This window comes from Phyllostomus discolor, chromosome 2 (genome assembly GCF_004126475.2).
Source record: "Phyllostomus discolor isolate MPI-MPIP mPhyDis1 chromosome 2, mPhyDis1.pri.v3, whole genome shotgun sequence".
Taxonomy (NCBI): Eukaryota; Metazoa; Chordata; class Mammalia; order Chiroptera; family Phyllostomidae; genus Phyllostomus; species Phyllostomus discolor.
In genome coordinates this window covers 192659809-192679715 of record NC_040904.2, presented here as the reverse complement: position 1 = coordinate 192679715, position 19907 = coordinate 192659809, and the positions used below count along the sequence as shown (strand labels likewise).

At 36.2% G+C, this 19907-nt stretch overlaps 1 protein-coding gene across 3 annotated transcripts; it reads left to right on the top strand.

Annotated features, from left to right (window-relative positions):
• The first annotated feature begins 233 nt into the window (after positions 1-233).
• LOC114513879 (natural killer cells antigen CD94-like) lies at positions 234-6607 on the top strand. 3 transcript variants are annotated; one of them, XM_036019345.1, is made up of 7 exons: positions 234-330; positions 580-725; positions 1815-1907; positions 2053-2115; positions 3578-3729; positions 4544-4650; positions 5492-6607. In XM_036019345.1, the coding sequence occupies exons 2-7, from the start codon at positions 719-721 to the stop codon at positions 5610-5612; spliced, it is 543 nt and encodes a 180-aa protein (XP_035875238.1). In that variant the 5' UTR covers positions 234-330; positions 580-718; the 3' UTR covers positions 5613-6607. The 3 variants fall into 3 exon arrangements, 2 of the variants coding, with proteins under 2 accessions (XP_035875238.1, XP_035875239.1); XR_004901663.1 differs by lacking the exon at positions 234-330 and having other exon boundaries at positions 503-725; positions 5492-5666; positions 6263-6607; XM_036019346.1 differs by lacking the exon at positions 234-330 and having other exon boundaries at positions 506-725; positions 4547-4650.
• The last annotated feature ends 13300 nt before the right edge of the window (positions 6608-19907 follow it).

The following is a 19907-nucleotide window of genomic DNA, read 5'->3' as shown; positions in this document are numbered from 1 at the left end:
GATGGAAATACCAACCACTCTGCTAGAGAAAAGAAATCAAAATTGCAAGACATACACACAGAGGAACAAGCCTGATTTGGAATACATTGCATGTGTGCTTTGGAGAAAGACAGTCTTGGGCCTCACGCTTACTGACGTTGGTCAAGTATTTAGCTCTGCCTTAGTTTTTTTCTTTGGAAAAATGCATATATTTATATATCTTCATTTTAAGCCATTTTTGAAATAAATAAGCTAATACATGCCAAGTGCTTTAATCTGTGAACAGCACAGGTCAGTTATAAATGTTTCTCATCGTTAAAGAAGAAAAATTCTGTGAGGAATTTCATTATAGTAAGTAAATTTAAGTTTGAGTTGACCACCTTTTTTCCCGATGTTCCGATAATTTTTAAGATGATTTTGATTTTCAAACATTAAAAAAATACTTCCTCTCAGCTCTTTTTATGATAGTCAAAGTGTTTGCATTACACAAGTACACTTACACACAAGTGACTATTTCCTGTATTGTGGTTCCAGGGACATTTTCAAAGCTAGTGACTTACAACCTCTTATTTGTACTATACATTTGTGTCTCACCAATAGATGATTCAAGAACATCACTTAAATACACACTCAACTCTCGGATTCCTAGCCTCCTGCTCAATCCTGTGATCTGACAACGTTCTTCTTGAACAAGCAAACATCCTGACATACCTGCATCGACACTGGAACAACATTTCTCATGGCAGGTATGTGAGATTCCGTCATAAAATAAAAATAGAAATAAGAAGGGAAAGCTCTAAATCCTTAGTGGGATCAGAATTTACCTGGTTAAATTATGAGCAACTTAATTCTAACATAGAATAAATACAGAATGGCAAATACTAATGACACAGTGATTGCAAGTGCTATTTAAAAATTTAACATTTATGTTGTGACATCCCAAACCCACCCAGATTAACAGTTTGACACACTGGACTGTTGTTAATGTCAACACTCTTTGGGAGCATGCTAAAGTTCATGCGGAATTTCCTGATATTAACTTATTTGGGGAAAATAGCTATAAGCAAGTAATCTTGGGTATAAGAAATGTAATGTGTTTGTACAAAAAATGGTTGCTTATATGATGTATAATGTACTGGGAAGTGAATCTAAATCCAACAGTATTGCCCATGGAGTGGCTGGGTAACCTCTCCTCACACCAGGTTCAGATGCTCCCATGTCTTCTCATCCCTGGAAAACCTCTGCAGATCCACAAGATCCTGATCCTTCTCCAAAGAGCAAATGCATTGAGATTAGCAGGAGGGCACATCTCAAGGAGTATTATTGTGACAACCATAGAATGTGTTAAAGACTGGTCCGAGGCAAATTTCATTTTCATACTTGAGAAAATAACATTATTAATGGCTTCTAAATTTTCTCAACTGTCTAATGAGATTTAGACGATCACCTTTGATTTTTGTTGAGAAAATAAAAGTAATGTTTGCAATGTAAACACTAAAACAGAACTTGGTCCCTATTAATATCTTCTTAGTCCAGATCTCTGTGCTCATTTGCCAAATTTAACAAAAAATGTTAAATTCACCCTTCTGTGACAGAACTAGTAAAGAGCAAAAGTTACGGATATTCTCTTGGAAGAATAATATATCACCTAAAAATTTTAGTAGTGGATGGAGTTCTGAATGGCATGCCTTCATTTTCCAATGTTTCATTGGCAAGATGGTTGTGCTGTCAAGCCAAAGAAATTTTTTGGATTGCCCTCCCTGGTTTCTTCGTTTAACAAATTCAGCTCCTGTGATTGTTATTTAACTCATGTCTCTGCCTCTCTCTCTCTACAGCTTCTCAGACCACTCAGTGGAGGTGGATTTCTGGGATTTTAGGAGTAACAGCCCTTGTGTTGATGGCTACTTTGGGAATTTTGTTAAAAAACAGTAAGTTTTTCTGGGAAAGTTTATATAAAGATAAAAACTGTGATGAAGCCATTCAATATGAAAGGCTTCATTTTACTAGTGTGTAACATTGTGCTATTTTACAAACCTGTATCTGATTAAGTTAATTTCTAATTATTTCCCATAGCAGTTACTGAACCACATAACCAGTCAACAGCATCTCCAGGACCCACCACTGAACCCCAGAAAGGTGGGTTTCACACTTTGAAAAACCTTTGTGTTGATAGAAGGTGAAAAAGTTTTCTTATTTTTCCCACACAGAAGCATAATGGAACATTACATGTGATAATCCAAGTTTACCTACTAATTTTAGAATAGTCTCATGTCATTGTTCTCTAATTTAAGAATTTTTAAATTACAATGAATGCATATCATTTATATATTTAATTATAAGGAATATATTAACCTGAAATGACAAGTTTTTCCTATACCAGTGCTCATGTTTAAGTAACAAATAAAAAAATTATAATACACACTATAGCCATCCTAATGATCTGCCTTTGTTTCCTTATAATATATTTTTATATCTCTTTACCTTTACTTCTATTTCTTTCATGACTAAGAATATAGTGCAGAAATTTATCAAGTAAGGCCAGTTCAAAGTCCAATTTTTTTAGTGTTTTTTTTCAAACACTCTCAAAGGTGTCTCACCATCTGCTGTGATTACACAGCAATTCATTTATATCTTGTTTGCATTTTCCCAGCTATGTTGAGATATAATTGGCATATAACAATTTGTAATTTAAAGTGTATGGTGTGTTGCAATATTTTGTGGTATGATTATGACTGTAATATTAGCTATCTGTTCCATCCCCTCACCTAATTATTTTTTTGATTTTCTTTTATGGTGAAAACACTTAAATCTACTCTCTTAGCAACTTACAAGTTAAAGTATTAACTATCAACCCAGAACTATGCAGATTACCCAAATTTACTATCTTCTAACTGGAGGACTTTAACCTTTAGCCAACACCTCCGCATTTGTCCTCACCTCCCAGGCCCTGTAAACACTGTTCTTTGCTACAACTTCAACATCATTTGTTTGGCAAAGATTTGAATACCTACCATGTATTCTGACTTATCACTTAGGATAATATATACTCAAGATCCTATCACTCTTTAAACTAAATGATCTAATTGTTTTATTGAACTTTATTTAGAAAATAAATAATCAAACATATATCAGAATTATCCCAATGTACCATATTCTTTCTGACTCAGGAAATATGCTAAAATACCTTTCTCCCCTAAATATCTCTTTCATTTAATCTACTCCTATTTACGTAGCAAAACTCAACTTTGGGTCACTTCCTCAAAAGAGGTCTTTCTAAATGCTCCCATCTTATACTCTGCTCACAATGTTTTAACATATTGAATTTCTGTGTGTATTTTCCCAAATTAGCATTATGCATTGCTAATACATGATTGGAAATTGTATAATTCCAACTCTATCTTCAGGATATCTAATTCCCATGAGGAAAAAGTTCAAGTCTGACCTGGGCACATTATTATCCCTGAGTTATAGTGTATTATTAGATTTTAAATAAAATTTGCTTAAAAAGAATCAATAGAAAATAATTTTTGAATGAGTAAATAACATTGACTGTATCAAATATACAATGCTATCAAACATACTTTATTTTTTCTCTTAGGCTCTGATTGCTGTTCTTGCCAAGAAAAGTGGGTTGGATACCAATGCAACTGTTATTTCATTTCTTATGATTATAAAACTTGGACAGAGAGCCAGATATTCTGTAATTCTCAAAATTCTACCCTAGTTCAGTTGCACAATGGAAATGAATTGGCAAGTATTTAATTCTTGTTTTCTGCATTTTCTGTGATCCAAGAAAATATATCATTTAAGTGAACTGAATTCTCTGAATCAAGTCTTTAATCAGATAGTAAGTGGACTGTTATATTTGAACTAATAGCTTACTAATTTCCTAAACCTTGAAACAACCAATTATAGAATCTACATAGAACTTCTCAAAGATTTATATTATGAGTAAAAATCCAGATAGGTGCCATACAAAATACAGGAGACTTTTTAGAGAGAAATCAAGGAAGGAATAATGAGTCATTTTCATTCAAAGATACAAGTAAACAACTTTATAATTTTTATTTCTATAACTGAGTTTATAATTTATTTTGCAATTATATAGCTGTTGTCAACATACTAGGATATTTTGTGACCCAAATATGAATAATGTGATCATAAAATTACCCACCTCTTAAGAAAAAGTGAAAAACTTCTCTAGCTACATGAAGAACCTGAGTCTAGGATGAGCAGGTTAGATTCATGAAGTTTATTCCTCAAGATACTGCTGATTTGGGACCAGACTGGATCGTTGAGATCCTATGAAGAAAGCATTCCAGGAAAACCATAACTCCCTTTACATCACTCATCCCCACAAGAAGTAAGATCTTTGTCTCCACAAATGAATGGATCTGATAAGTGAAAAATTTGGAGCACGTGACTATACATCCTAACTAGAGCTTACAAATTATTTCAGTTTGAGTGATTTAAAGGTTGAATCTTATGCTGGACACTGACTTTCAAAAAAGTGCATTATTCAAAGAATAGACTCAAATTAAGTAAATGTTTGTCTCTTTCTAAGCAGCACTTCATGAGATCCAGTGGAAAATATTACTGGATTGGACTGTCTTATAGTAAAGAACATGATGCCTGGTTGTGGGAAAATGGCTCTGCTCTCAATCGAGATCAGTAAGTTTCTAGAAATCAAGGTCTTTTCATTTCCTTATGAGTTTGTTCTTAGATGTGACTAGAGAAAGTAACTTACAGGAACACTGTAGCTATGATAACTTATCTAGATTAGAGCATGTGAATACAGAAAAGAGAATAATACAAGTGAGTGACAATTTCAGCCCTCTAGAACATCCATGTATATGCTCAAGTGATACAAAGTTAGTATACTTCTGACCATTGAAGAAGTTTTGACATATAGTGGGGTTTTTTGTGTGTGTGTGTGTGTGTTTTTTTTTACCTTTGTCCAAGCCCTTGGCTGTGTTGTACATGTAGAGAGATGCTCACGCACGCAGATGGTGTCCAGAGAATACAGGATAGCCATCATTTTCTTTATTTTAGTGGAGCCCAATATTCTAAGCATCTCTTCATACTTTAAATATGCTGGGCTCATTTTTGTACCCTGGTAATCTTAAAATCTCATTTTTATTCATTAACATGGTATCTGCAGCATCATCCATGACAAATCTTATGCTCTGATTTGTTTTCCTACACTCAATTAATCAATACATCTTTAAACAAAATAGAAGCAAACTTTATCATTTATAAAGCTCAGTAATAACAATGGAGAATTTAAAGATTTATGGCCTCAATGCTATTCATTATTGAGGCAATAAATAAGTTTTTGCACTGTTGTATTTGAAATCATGAAAACTGGCTATTGAAAGAAAAACTACCATGACTCAGTATGTGAATTCATCATTCAAATGCTTTAAAAAATTGTGTCATACAATAAAAACCACTATTGTTCAACATTCTCATTCCCTTTTCTGATATGATAACATGTTATTTTTCATTACAGACTTTCATTTACTACAGTTCCAAGTACAAAGAACTGCATAGCTTACAACCCATCTGGAAATGTTTTGGATGAACCCTGCATAAGACAAAACCCATATATCTGTAAACAACAGCTTATGTAGGTGTTATTTAGGCCAGAAGGGGTGGGCAATGAAGGTTCAGTATTACTAAAAAGGGTAAGTTTACCTCTTATATTACTACTACTTATATACTTCTTGGATCTGTTAAATGTTTCACATTATCTTGTCAAAAATATTGATATATTTGAAACCATGTATTTTACAACTGATAAAATTTGTGCACTTACATCTGAAGTTATAAAACATCAAGATGAAGAATTTCATGAATCTTTTGATTTAATGTACATGTTCAGTATTAAATGTAATATATTTTCATGCATATTTTAAATTTTTTGCAGTACTTTAAATAAAACAATTCACATCAAACAATATTAAGATCATTTCAGATATTTGTGTGGCATACTAAATTGGGAATTCCCATCTTGTTTTTATTTGTCTGGAAGTTAGTTCTTATTTGCTGTCTATACATCTATATGTGTCAATTTAGAGCTGAAAATGCTATATGACAATTTCCTTATATTTATCATCTGACTTCACAGGAGAATAGATTTGTATCTTGCTGCTCCTGAGTTCTGTAGGACAATCAAAAGTCTTTTGCCAAATATGTTTTTCTATGTGATTGCACTTGTATTTTGTGAAGGATCCGAGCCCTAACCACATACATTTACAATATCTATTTCTTTACTCCACAGGCCTGTCTTGCCTTATGCGTATTGGTCAGTAAAAATGTCACATATGCATTAAAAATCGTAATCACTAATCAATCCTAAAACTCTTTTCTAAAAGTTTGTCAAAACTGAACAATTCCATTTAAGGGGGTCATGGGAGAGAAGGAGAAGGAGCAGTCCATTTTACTGAGGGGTTTCTGAGTATGTCAAAGAAGGGTGGGGCCACAGTAAGATCCACTGTCCTGACCAGAATGGGATTTTCCCCAGCCTCAAAGATTTCAAAAGCCAATTTCTTTTTTAAAAAATTGTTGGATGTACATCTTAAGATATTTATATTGACATCTCTATTTGCTTACTAAAAATCATATTTTAATTAAATCATAATTGAAAACCCAAAGTTGATTTAAAAATTTTAAATATTTTATTTATAGATGAGAGAGAGAGAGATCAATCTGTTGTTCCACCTACTTATGCATTCATTTGTTCATTCTTGTATGTGCCCTGATTGAGGATCAAACCCACCACTTTGGCATATTAGGCTGACACTCTAATCATCTGAACTACCAGGCCAGAACTATTTAAATTTTTTTGAATTAAATTTATTGGGATGACATTGGATAATAGGATTACATAGATTTCAAGGGTACACTTCTATGATACATGATCTGTATATCACATTGTATATGCACCACCCAAAGTCAAATTATCTTTTGCCACCATGTACTTGACCCCCATTATTTTTTACTACCCTCCTGCCCCCTTCCCTCTGGTAATTGACATACTGTTTGTGTCTATAAATTTTTGTTTGTTTTTCTTGTTTGTGAATTTGTTACTTTCAGTTTTATATCCCACATATGAGAAAAATCATATGATTGTTAACTTTTTCTGACTGATATATTTCACTTAGCATGATATTCTCAAGGTCCATACATGTTGCTGCACCACAGTTGATTTTTAATACATGAGAGGTCAGGAAGAGGAAAGAACATCCCAAGTTTCAGTTCTCAAAATATGAATATAACCAGAGTACAAACTGAACTCTTACATTCTTGTCTGAAGGTTGATTTAGGAAAAAAATGCACTTAAGTTATAGTATGAAGAGAACAGGACAGAATATAACATCTTTCAAAAGTTGGACTAAGCAAACATGCATTATACTTTCTGATATTTGAAATGTTTTGGGTTTTTGTTTATGTGATTTCAAAATAATGCATTTAAAATGCAATTTAAAAAACGACATAGATAAACTTATAATGAAAATCAGTAGTTTGCTGTCCCAACTCTCCCTTTTCCTGTCCTCCTCCAATAAGGCAACTTCCTCTGGGTTTCTTGTTTGTTTAGTTTTGTTTGTTTCCTGCTTAGAGTGTTTTTTTCTCCTGTAGTGAACCAAGGATGGTCTACTTTCACAAATTTTGTTCAGGATGAATGTAAACTGTTTTTATTTAGCCACACCCAAATATAGGTTCAAATTATGACTTCTTACATCATCGTCCTTTGAAGTATCTGGGCCCTAACTGCCTTTTTCTGAGAACTCTCGAACTTTTATTATAGTTGCAGAAGCAATGAAGAAATGGAAGGTGATAAATATGGTGAATGATGTCTAATTTCAGAGAGTAATCTATGTTAAAAATTGTCTTCACTGAGAGAAGAAAATTCCTATTGCCTCCTAAATACAGCTCTGAGGTGTTTCAGCTCCCATGATATTTCAGAGTATTATGATGGAAAGTTCTGGCTTCAACAGAGGATACTAGTCACCCTTTCAGTGTGTCTCTCCCACAGCATGGTCTTGTCATATTAGTCACAGCCAGGCCATGACCATCCGACCCATTTCATAGGTAATATTCTCCCTCCCATGCTTACCTGCATTCTGCTTTTGTTCATCCTGAAAATATCTCTGTCGTCTTGAGGTATGAAAGACTTCTAGTATATAAAGTTCTTTTTGTCAAGTATTTTTTTCTGATATGGAATTTCTGATATATTCTCTGGGTAAGGACATGTTATTTTCCTTCTCTTGCTGTCTGTTGTTTTGCTATGAAATGAACTAATGCATATTGAAGGGTCTAGTTGAGTAGATGTCTTGTTGTTAAATAGAGAATTAAAGGGAGAAAGTAAGGAAATGTCAAAAAAAAACACCCCCCACAAAATGATAAAATAATATTACCAACAGTCAGTATATACTTCCTTAATTTTCTGTTTTTCTGAATGCATGTAATATGTATTATGTATTGATGCATATACATTAAATTAATTTAGAAACTTAAAACACATTTATTAAGTTTAGAAACTTAAAACACATATTTATTGCCTCATAGTATCTCTGGATCAGGAACCCTGCATGACTTAGTTGTGTCCTTTACTCAGGCTCTCAGAAGGGTGGAACCAGGATCTCATTCAGTCTGTTTGCAGAATTGAGATCCTTGTGGTTGTAGGACTGAGACCTTCAGCTCTCAGACACTGTCCCTACCCACAGGCAATCACACTATAGCATCTTGTTTTTTCAGGAACAGAAGGAGAGCATCTTTGACTTCAACTTTTTCTCTGTTCTCTAGAGTCTAAATGGTCATCTGATTTGGTATCTTAGTTACCTCTGAATGATATCTTAATTACTATCCATAATAATATTTTTTGAATAGCTGACAATGGAATGATTTGGAATCTTATTGTAGTTTTTTCCATTGCCATTTAGCCCACTTGCACCCTCCTACCTTCCCACAATCACCACACTGTTGTCATGTCCATGAGTCCATTTAGCTTTTTGCTTGGAATATTTTTTTAATTATAATTTATTGATTATGCTATTACAGTTGTCCCAATTTTTCCCCTTTTGCCTCCTTCCACCCAGGACCCTCCACTCCCTCAGGCAACCCTTCCACCATTGTTCATGTCTATGGGTCATGCATATAAGTTCTTTGGCTACTCCATTTCCTACACTGTACTTTACATCTCCATGGCTATTCTGTAACTGATTATTTATACTTCTTAATCCCCTTACCTATTCACCCATTCTCCGACAGCCACCTCCCATCTGGCAACCATCAAAATGCTCTCTGTACCCATGAGTCTGTCTCTGTTCTTCTTGTTTTCTTAGTTTGTTCTTTAGATTCAATTGTTTATATATATAAACAATATATATAATATATATGTACATAATATATAAATATATAATATATTATATTTTATAGAAATATATATTATATTTTATATAAATATATAATATATTTTATATAAATATATAATATATAAACAATAGATATAAGATAGATATATCTTATATCTATGTTATATCTTTTATTTATATATTATATATATTTAATGCCCTCTTGTTATCCATAGTTTTAATTTTCTTCATTTTCTTAAATAAGTCTCTTTAACATTTCATATAATAATGGTTTGGTGATGATGAATTCCTTTAGTTTTTTCTTGTCTTGGAAGCTCTTTATCTACCCTTCAATTCTAAGTGATGGCTTTGCTGGGTAAAGCAATCTTGGCTGTAGGTCCCAGCTTTTCATGGCTTTGAATATTTCTTGCCAATCCCTTCTAGCCTGCAAAGTTTCTTTTGAGAAATCAGCTGACAGTCTTATGGGAATTCCCCTGCAGGTAACTAACTGCTTTTTTTCTTGCTGCTTTTAAAATTCCTTTTTTTCTTTAACCTTTGGCATTTTAATTATGATGTATCTTAATGTGGGCCTTTGAATCTGTCTTGTCTGGGATCCTCTGTGCTTCCTAGAGTTGCATGTCTATTTCCCTCACCAAGTTAGGAGAATTTTTTTTCATTATTTTTCAAATAGATTTCCAATTTCTTGCTCTTTCTCTTCTCCTTCTGGCACCGCTATGATGCTAATGTTGGAATGCTTGAAGTTGTCCCAGAGGTTGCTTACACTATCCTCATTTTTTATTCTTTTTTAAATCTTGTTATTCAAACTGGTTGTTATTTTCTTCATTATGGTTCAAATCATTAATGTGATTCTCATCTTCATCCACTCTGTTGTTGTTTCTCTGTAAATTGCCCTTATTTCAATTAGTGTATCCATAGTTTCTCACTGGACCATTTTTATGCTGTTGAGGTCTTCACTAAGCTTTATGAGCATCTTTATAACCAGTGTTTTGAAGTTCACATCTGATAGATTGCTTATCTCCATTTCATTTAGTTACTTTTCTGGAGTTTCGATCTGTTCTTTCATTTGGGCCATATTTCTCTGTATAGTCATTTTGACAGTCTTTTTGTGTTTGTTTCTATTCCTTTGGTAGAGCTTCTATGACTCCCTGTCTTGGTAGCTTGGCCTAATGCAGTAGGTGTCCTGTAGGATTCAGTGGCAGAGCATCCTCTGTCATCCAAACTGGGTACTTGAGGAGTTTCCTTTGTATGGGCTAAGTACACCTTCCTCTTATAGTTGAGCCTATGGTTGCTGTTAGCAGGTCAATGGGAGGGCTTTACCCAGGCCAGTCAGCTGCAATGATTGGCTGCAACAAATGACTGCCAACCTCTGCCTTCTGTGGAGGATTAGCTGTGCAGGGGCAGGGTGGTGGTGCTTCAAAGTGGTCTATGGCTGTCCACTGGATAGCAGGTTCTGGGGTTTCCCAAATGGTACAGAATAAAGTCAGCCCCTACCTGTGTTCTGCCCAGGACCACCCTGCCTTAGCTATAAAGCAATCTGAGAAGCCTGCTACTTGTGCTGGGCTTGGAGATTCCCATATGATGCCAAATGTGAATCTAGGCTGGCTGCTGCTAGTGCCAGACCTGAGGGCTCACTGAGGCTAGCTGTTGTTTTTTTTTTTTTTTTTTTGATAGAATTTATGAAGTTCTGAAGCATGAGCTAAGATCAGCTATTCATATGAAAAAGTCCCAGTTAACAATTTGGGTGGGCCCATAAGTTGGGTGGGAGGGAGTCTCAGGGGATCTTTAGGGCTGGGCAAACAGTATTAGACAGTTTGATGGAATCTCAGATATGGCACCTACTAGTTGGCTTTGTGGCTGTGGAGAAAGGGCTCAGCAAAGGGACAATGGCCTCTGCCTACCTTTGTGTCTGAGAGAAAGCTCTCCTCCAGTTCCCACCTTGATGCTAGATACTTCAGCTCCTCCCTGTATGCCACTGGTGTCTTTCAAGTTGCTACCCTGTGCTGGAGCTTAGAGGGAGTCTGAGTAAGTTCATGTGTGGGTTCTTTAAGTTTTTTTTGCAATCACATGTATTAAGGCTTATCTTCCTGACATTGGCACCCTCAGCTGGGAGGCCCGGTGTGGGTCTGGGACTCCTTGCTCCCAAGACATCTCTCCTGAATTTTTATCTACCATATGCAGATGTGGGACCAGCACATTGTGGGTCTACACCCCTCCTACCAGTCTGGATGGATATGGTTTCTTTGATTCTGTAGTTATCAGATTTCTCTTCAACCCAGTTTCTGATGCTTCTGAGTGATGGCTGTTCTATAATTTAGTTGTAATTTTGATGTGGTTGTATAATGGGATGCATCTGAAGAACTTGGCCAGTGTTTTAATAACATTTAAAACCTCTGCCTGCGTGGAGCCAGGGAGATGTGTGTGACTTTGAACTGTGATACAGCTGGGAGGAAGCTTCCCCACCATTACAGTGCCTGTGCAAGAGCTTGGAGATGGTTTGCTCCATGCCAGGGGCCATGCCTCCCCAGACTACCTATGGCAGCCAAGGAAGGCAGAAAAATGCAGGAGTGCTAGTAGGTGTAGCTGATTGTGGGAGGAGTCAGAAATGGGGCTATGGAGGAGGATATCTGAGATTTAAACAAAAAAGTGGGCCCCCATGTAGGATGGGGATAACAGGAGAAAATGTGGGACCCTTGTGGGACCATGTAAGTCAATAAGGGGTGAAAGGACTCTTGCCAGCGGGCCTTAAGGAGGTGCCAGGTGCCATGTGGTTTGGGATTAAGAACTGGAGATCTCAGCGACACAGTTGATGGTTTTGGAACCACAGAGACCTGCCCAGCAGAGCACAGATTACTGGGAGGAACCAGGAGAAGTGAGCTGTGGACTTCTGTTTTTTGTCTTCTGGAAGCCGGTACTTCTGACTGGCATGCTCTGAGACTGGCCTGACTGGGCAAAGGGGGGGATGGCAGGAATGTGTGTTTGTGGGTCCATCTTCATTTCTAAAGGGAGTGAGATTTAACAGCAGAATTCCCCCATTACTTTAAACCTGTATAACTCTTAATTAAATAATTCTTTTCCTTTTTACCAAACTCTGGCATTGAGAGCCACAGTTCCTAATACAGTGCTGGGCAAAGAAGAACCACAGAACAAAATACCCTGGGAAGGGCAGCTTGTTTCTGAAACAGTTGTGTGAGGAGGCAAGCCATGTTTACCTACGCTGACATCTTGACCAGAATTCCCTTGGGATTTTAATTGCCTCTAAAAGCAGCCTAGTTTTTGCCACTATTCAGGATGTAATATCATACTGTGTTCATAAACCCTATTCAAATTTAAGGGGAGAGGATGGTATAGGTATGTACTAGGGCATGGGAATTTGAGTGGTCATCTTAGAGATTTGCCTACTATACCAACATACCCCTAAAATATGTTGTCACTGCTACTTTATAGTTTATTAAATTTAAACACTGCATATTAATTTTTAGTTCCTCCATTAGTGACTTCTAAGTTTGCTTGAAAAATAGATTTATTTTACAGTTGCACTGAGACAGCCCTTTGCTTATTTCAGGATAGGCTTGTGAGTCAGTTCCTTTAAAGATTTTATTGATTTACAGAGAGAGGAGGAGGGGAAAAGAGAGGGAGAGAAGCATCAATATGCTAGAGACACATTGATCAGTGCCTCTCACACATGCCCCAGCTGGGGACTGGGCCACAGCCCAGCCCTGTGCCCTGACCAGAATCAAACCGGCAACCTTTGCTGCAGCAGGGAGCCCAGCCACGTTTGGTCAGGGATCAGGAGTCAGTTTTTCACTCTTGGCCATGATGAAGGCAGTAACTAACTAACTAACTAACTAACTAACTAACTATTTATGGTAAGTTCTTTAAAGTTCAAAATTATTGAGTGGAACCTAGGGCCAATTTTTTAATTGATAACTTACACTTGAAATAATGAGTTAGAATCCCATTTCTGTGTGACCAGATCTGTGGGAAAGTTCTGCCTGAGTTCTCCTGAAACCAAGTATCAGCAGCTTCATCCGAGATGAACCATGTCTTTATGCACATAGAGATACTTTGGGAGCTGGTTACTGGATATTTTTTCATCCCAGAATAACTGCTCATTTGAATTCTCTTTCTCCTGCCTCTTCATATTGTGTGATTTTATTAAAGCTTTACATAAATATGTTAATTGGAGCCTTATTTAAAACAATTATCTAAACCTGAAAATCTTTGGAATATTTAAACTCTCATTTTCATTTCTGTAATTGTTGACCTCTAAAATGGTTTCTTTTTAGATCATAGTACAGTGTTGGAAAGCTTTCTCTAAATAACTGAGCAGCAAATATTTTCAATGTTGTGGGCCACTCTGTTGAAACTACTCAACTCTGCCATAGTAGTTTAAAAGAAGACATAGACTGTAGGAAAATCAGTGAAATGGCTGTGTTACAGTAGAGCTTTGTTTACAAACACAGAGAGATGGTGGGACACATTTGGTTCACAGGTCACAGTTTGCCAGCCCCTGTCAAAGTGTCTGAAATGCTAATATAGCATCAACCCTCCCCTCCACATTGCCTTATTCTTTTCTAGGTTATGTCACACTAGTTGTAAATGAACTTCTAAATTTTGTTGTACAAGAGAGGTATGCTTTATACTATAATCTGTTTCAGTATAAAAGGTGAAAATCTGTAAGGCAGGGGTGTCAAACTCATTTTCACCAGGGGCCACATCAGCCTCATGGTTGCCTTCAAAGGGCCGAATGTAATTTCAACTCCTTGACATTTAAGGACTAGTTACATTTATACAGTCCTAAAATTATTTCAGCCCTTTGAAGGCAATCATGAGGCTGGTGTGGCCCCTGGTGAAAATGAGTTGGACACCCCTGTTATAAAGTGTGTGTTATAGCCAAACTGCAAGCTGTCTGCTAACAATCCCCACATCCCAGTGTGCAAACCTTTGTATAATTTTCTCCCACATTGTGCCAGGGTTGAACCATGTGACAAGTGAAAGAAATACAGTGGAAATGACACTGTGCCACTTCTGAGTCTACATCATGAGACAGTATGGCTTCATCTTCTTTTCTCCCTTCCCAATTACTTGCTCTGGGGAAAGCCACGAGCAGCCCTGTTGAAAGGACTGTGTGACGAGGAGCTAAAACTTCAAAGATATAGCTGACAAGGAAATGTAGTACTTACAACAGCTGCCCACTAATCCTTCTTCTCCCTTGAGAGCCTTCTGACTCTCCAGGCCTAGGCCAGTCCTAGGTGACTACATAGGCTTAGTTGACAACTTGACAGAAAACTCACGAGAGACCCTGAGCCAGATTCAGCCTGCTACATTGTTCAAGAATTCCTAACCTTCAAAGACTGTATGATGTATTAACTGTTTATTCCTTCAAGTTGCTAAGTGTTGGAATAATGCATTGCATAACAATACCATAATAACGTTGCATGACATAATAACAAAGTATTATGCTAAGTGGAATAAGCCAGTCAGAGAAAGACAAATACTACATGATTTCACTTACATGTGGAATCTAATGACCAAAATGAATTAACAAACAAAATAGAAACAGGCTCATAGATACAGAGAACAGACTGACAGCTGTTGGAGGGGAGGAAGAAGTTGGGTGAAAAAGGTGAAGGAACTAAGCAAAAAACCCCACAAAAACCAAACAAAACCCCCTTCACAGACAAGACAACATACAGTGATTACCAGAAAGAAAGGGGTGTAGGGGAAGCTAGAAGGGAGTAAAGGGGAATAAGTGATGATGGAAGGAGACTTGGGGTGGTAAATACACGATACAATATACAGATGATGTATTATACAATTGTACCCCTGAAACTTGTATAATTTTATTAACCAATGTCAACCCAATAAATTCAATAACTTAAATAAAATAAAGAACCCTCCCCAAACTAGAAAGTAAAGATATACAGATTTTGGTACGCAGAAGGGAAGAAGTGCCATAAAGAAAAAAACCCACTAAAATGCATGAGTCCGTTAATCATGCCATGAATGAAATGAGGCAGTCCTGCAAAGACCGAAGACTTCCAGTGAGAGGACATAGGCGTGTGAGAAACATGCTATTGGAAACTGGAGTAAGGGGAATTCTTTCTATTTAGTAACAGAAAGTTTAGCAACTCTGTTTTCTGGAGTAATGTGAGAAGTAGAAAATGCACCTAATGAATTAGGTAAACTGGCTAAAGTTATTTCCAGCTGGAGCATTGAAGATGCTGCTTGGTTTCTTCCTGCTGCTTATTATGCAGTGCCATAGGAGACAGTAGCTAATGGGAGGACTTTAGAAAAAAAAATAGAGCCAAAGATTACTGGTTGTGAAGATCCCAGCTTTTTGAAATGTCAAAAAATGTTAAAATTAAGAAATGAATTCTGAGCAAAGATCAATTCTAGGGTGCTGTCAGGAAAGCATGGTCCAAAAAAAAAGCTGTGAGTGTGACTGTAGAATTCTCCACTAAGGTTACAGGAAGAGCACAGCTGGTGCCTCAGTTCAGTCAAAGGACCTATAAAGGGTGTACTTCATGGATTATCGTGGCTGAGCCACAAGGTTGCTAGCAAGCTTGTGTGCATTTTCCCATGGGCTTCTTACCAGAAGAGAAGCTCACAAAGATTAATGTGTTGTGGCTTTTGTGAATGGAGTGAACCCAGTAAGATTTCCAAAGACTCTAAATTTAAAAAAAAATATGTCAGCAGAAGCACAACTAGCTTGATCTGAAAAAAAAAACCCAGACAGTAAAAATACATACATACATACATACACATACATATATACAAATGTATACATACATCAAACACACATTAATGAGAATTTTGGTGCCCCAAAATATTTGTAAGCAGGAAATACACTATAAAGTCTAAGAAGTTACAAACAAATGCTACCTTTTATGAAAAGGGAAGAATAATTCAGAGGACAGAACCAAGACCCTAAAGGGTGACCCAAGAATTGTGGAGAGTTCCTTTAGGACCAAAGTAAGACTGAGTGGTGATCAAGTAAGTCCCATTATTTGTTCAACAGGATTTCAGAATTCTATAAGTTAGTGACACTTTTATGCTTCTCTCCCCTTCATCCTTCACAAAACATTTGGATTAGAGTGTCTAGGGAGTTTATCCTCCTTTGGATATTGGGTGTATGGGGGAAGAAAATCTAGTGTTAGTTTCACAGGTCTACAGATTGAAAGAAAGTGTACCTCAGGAGCTAAAGTTAAGGAACTACATGCAATGAGTCTCATTCACATCTGTATGTGGTCATGATGAACTTCTAGGCTTTGAACTGCTGGAGTCATGGGATGAGATTTTAGAGGTGTACATTTTTGCATGTGGGAAAGACATAAATTATGTGGGGCTAAAGTTTAGACCCCCTAGTTTGGTTCTTACATGTTCCTGATGATCCTTGTCTCATGGAATTCAACCTTTATGATAAAAAGAAATGCATTGTGTTCAGGTTGGTCAGTGTTACCAATGGAATGTAGCAGAAGTCATGTATATCACTTTTGAGGCTAGGTCATAAAAGACCTTGTGGATTATGCCTTGAACTCTCTCCTATCACTTGAGTTGAGAGAAGCCAGCTACCATGTCATGGAAAACCCATTGGAGAAGACCATGCGGGGAGGAATTGAGGACTTCTGTGAATAATCAGCAAGAAAATGAAGCCTTTTGCTGACAGCCATGTAAGCGAGCCTTCCTGGAAGCAGTTTTTTCAGCCAGGGTCAAGCCTTTGGATAAATAAAACCCAGGCTGCATTATCCCAGCAACCTCACAACAGACTGTGAACCAGAAGAACCTCACTCAGCTGCTCCTGAATTCATAATTAAGAAACTGTGTAATATAATAAGTGATTTTTTGTTTGTTTTAAGATGAAAAATTCAGGTTAAGTTGTTGTGTGTAGTGATTGGTTAACACAATTTGTTTTATCATAATGATCATCCTATGAACAAAGAATATCTCAGACCTTCCACAGTGAGCTAAAATTATATCTCCTTCGTTGAGGTTCTGTTGTTATAACCCTTGTGAAATTAAAAGCAAATTCTCTGTTAAATCTGAAACTTTTTCAAGATTCAGATTTCCACAAATGAAAGCAATTAGAAGACAATGAATGAAAAACTCTATATAATGACAATTGAGGTAAATATTTAAGAATAAACACAAAATATAATTCCACCAATACACAAGGTTCATTCCTGGCTTAAGAAATGTGCAACTCAACACCAGGAAGACAAACAATCCAATTAAAAAATAGGCACAGGACTTGAACAGACACTTCTCCAAGGAGGACATACAGAGGGCCCATAGGCATATGAAAGGATGCTCAACATCACTAGCCATCAGAGCGATGCAAATTAAAACCACAATGAGATACCACTTCACATAGTAAGAATGGCCATCATTAACAAATCAACAAATAAGTGTTGGAGAGGATGAAGAGAAAAGGGAACCCCTAGTGCACTGTTGGTTAGAATGCAGACTGGTGCAGCCACTGTGGAAAATAGTATGGAATTTCCTCAGAAAACTAAAAATGGAACTGCCTTTTTGACCCAGTGATTCCACTGATGGAAATATACCCTAAGAATCCTGAAACACCAATTCAAAAAAATCTATGTACCCCAGTGTTCATAGCAACACAATTTATAATAGCCAAGTGCTAGAAGCAACCTAAGTGCCCATCAGTAAATGAGTGGACCAAAAAACTGTGGTACATTTAAACAATGGAATTCTATACAACAGAAAGAAAGGAGCTCCTACCCTTTGCAATAGCATGGATGGAACTGGGGAGCATTATGCTAAGTGAAGTAAGCCAGGTGGTAAGAGACAAATACCATATGATCTCACCTTTAACAGGAGCCTAATTAGCAAAACAAAAAAAGCAAGCAGAATATAACCAAAGACACTGAAATTGAGAACAGGTTGACAGTGAGCAGAGGGGAGAAGGTAGGGGATTATAAGGGAAATGGGTGGAGGGTTTGCAGGAACAATGATAGAGAACATATGGACAATAACAAGGTGGGGAAGGTGAAAACAGGGAAGGAAGGAGGGCTGGGGTGGTGGGGAGAGGTGGGAGAAAAAGGCAGAAAATTCTGCCTTTTGTACTTGAACAACAACAAAAATTGTTTAAAAAATAAAAATAAAACAAATGCTGTCTTACAAAAACTGAGAGGCTTTATTCTTCATTAAAAAGCTCTTGTTGCTGAAGTTTTTTCATTAGATTCCAGATTTCTGAACAGTTTGAATCAGGTGTTTTTTGTCAGCTTTATCCTTGGTTTAGTGAAGCAATGTTTTGGAGTTCTTTACTCTGCCATTATCGTTCTATAACAGTTAAATGGAAAAAATGTTTTTTATTATTTATATACTAATAATACTGTCAAAGAAATGTATGTTTCTTTATATTTTAATAATGCATAGTGACTTTTAATAATGGAATTAATATGTGAAATAAATTAATTTCAAATGAAAATTCCTTTCTCTTCTAGGGTCCAATTAAAAAAAGCTGACACTGCCTCTAATCATTGCAAACATGTACAAGATGGTCAGTTTTTTAATGGTAATTGCAAAGAATGTGGTTTTTGTGTATGTAAGAAAACACTATCTGGAGATTGAATCATTCTTATGTGGGATATAAAACTGAAAACAATACATGAACAAACAACAAAAATTTGTAGACGTAGAAAACAATATGGTGATTACCAGAAGCAAGAGGGAGGGGGTAGTAAAGGGTAAAGAGGGTCGGATATGTGACAGAGCATGGTTTGACTTTGAGTTTTGGACTTACAATGCAATGTCCAGATAATGTATTATAGAACTGTGCACTTGAAAAATGTATAATTTTATTAACCAATTTCACCCCAATAAATTTAGTTGAAGAAGAAAAAAGAGGAAATATTGAAAATTTTGCAGGATAATTTCTTCACTTTAAGAAAAAATTTATTTACCTAAAAATATGTATCTTTAAAATATTAAATCTCACTTAAGATTTGGTAGTAAATAAGCCATGAATTAAATTTAAGCATAATAAACAAGCAGGACTCAAATATATGACTAGTAGTTAGTTACATGATATAAAAAAGGGTAAAGATGAAAAGAAAAATTAAGAAAGCATAAGAAGTAAAATATTTCATAAATTCATAATGACTGAAGTTTAAATTTAACTGGTGGAAGAAATGGATAAATTTCTGTAAACATACAATCTCCCAAAACTGAATCAAGAAGAAACAGATCATCTGAACAGACTAATGAAAACTAATGAAACTGGAGTGGTAACCTAGAAAATGTCTAATGATTCACATTTTTTAAATTTATTTTTTATTTTATATTTTATTTTATTTTATTTTATTTTATTTTATTTTATTTTATTTTATTTTATATTAATTGTTGTTGCAGTACAATTTTCTATCTTTTACCCCCATCCCAACCCACCCACCCAGCCCTTCCCTCTTCCCTCCCATTTCCACCTGCCCCTAGTTTTTATCCATGTGTCCTTTATACTTGTTCCTGTAAACCCTTCCCCTTTTCCCCTGAAATTCCCTCTCTTCTCCCCTCTGAACACTGTCAGTC

Coding starts and splice junctions, on each gene's coding strand:
- LOC114513879 (XM_036019345.1), top strand. Junction 2,116..3,577: donor CACCACTGAACCCCAGAAAG/GTGGGTTTCACA, acceptor TTTTTCTCTTAG/GCTCTGATTGCTGTTCTTGC. Junction 3,730..4,543: donor TGCACAATGGAAATGAATTG/GCAAGTATTTAA, acceptor TCTCTTTCTAAG/CAGCACTTCATGAGATCCAG.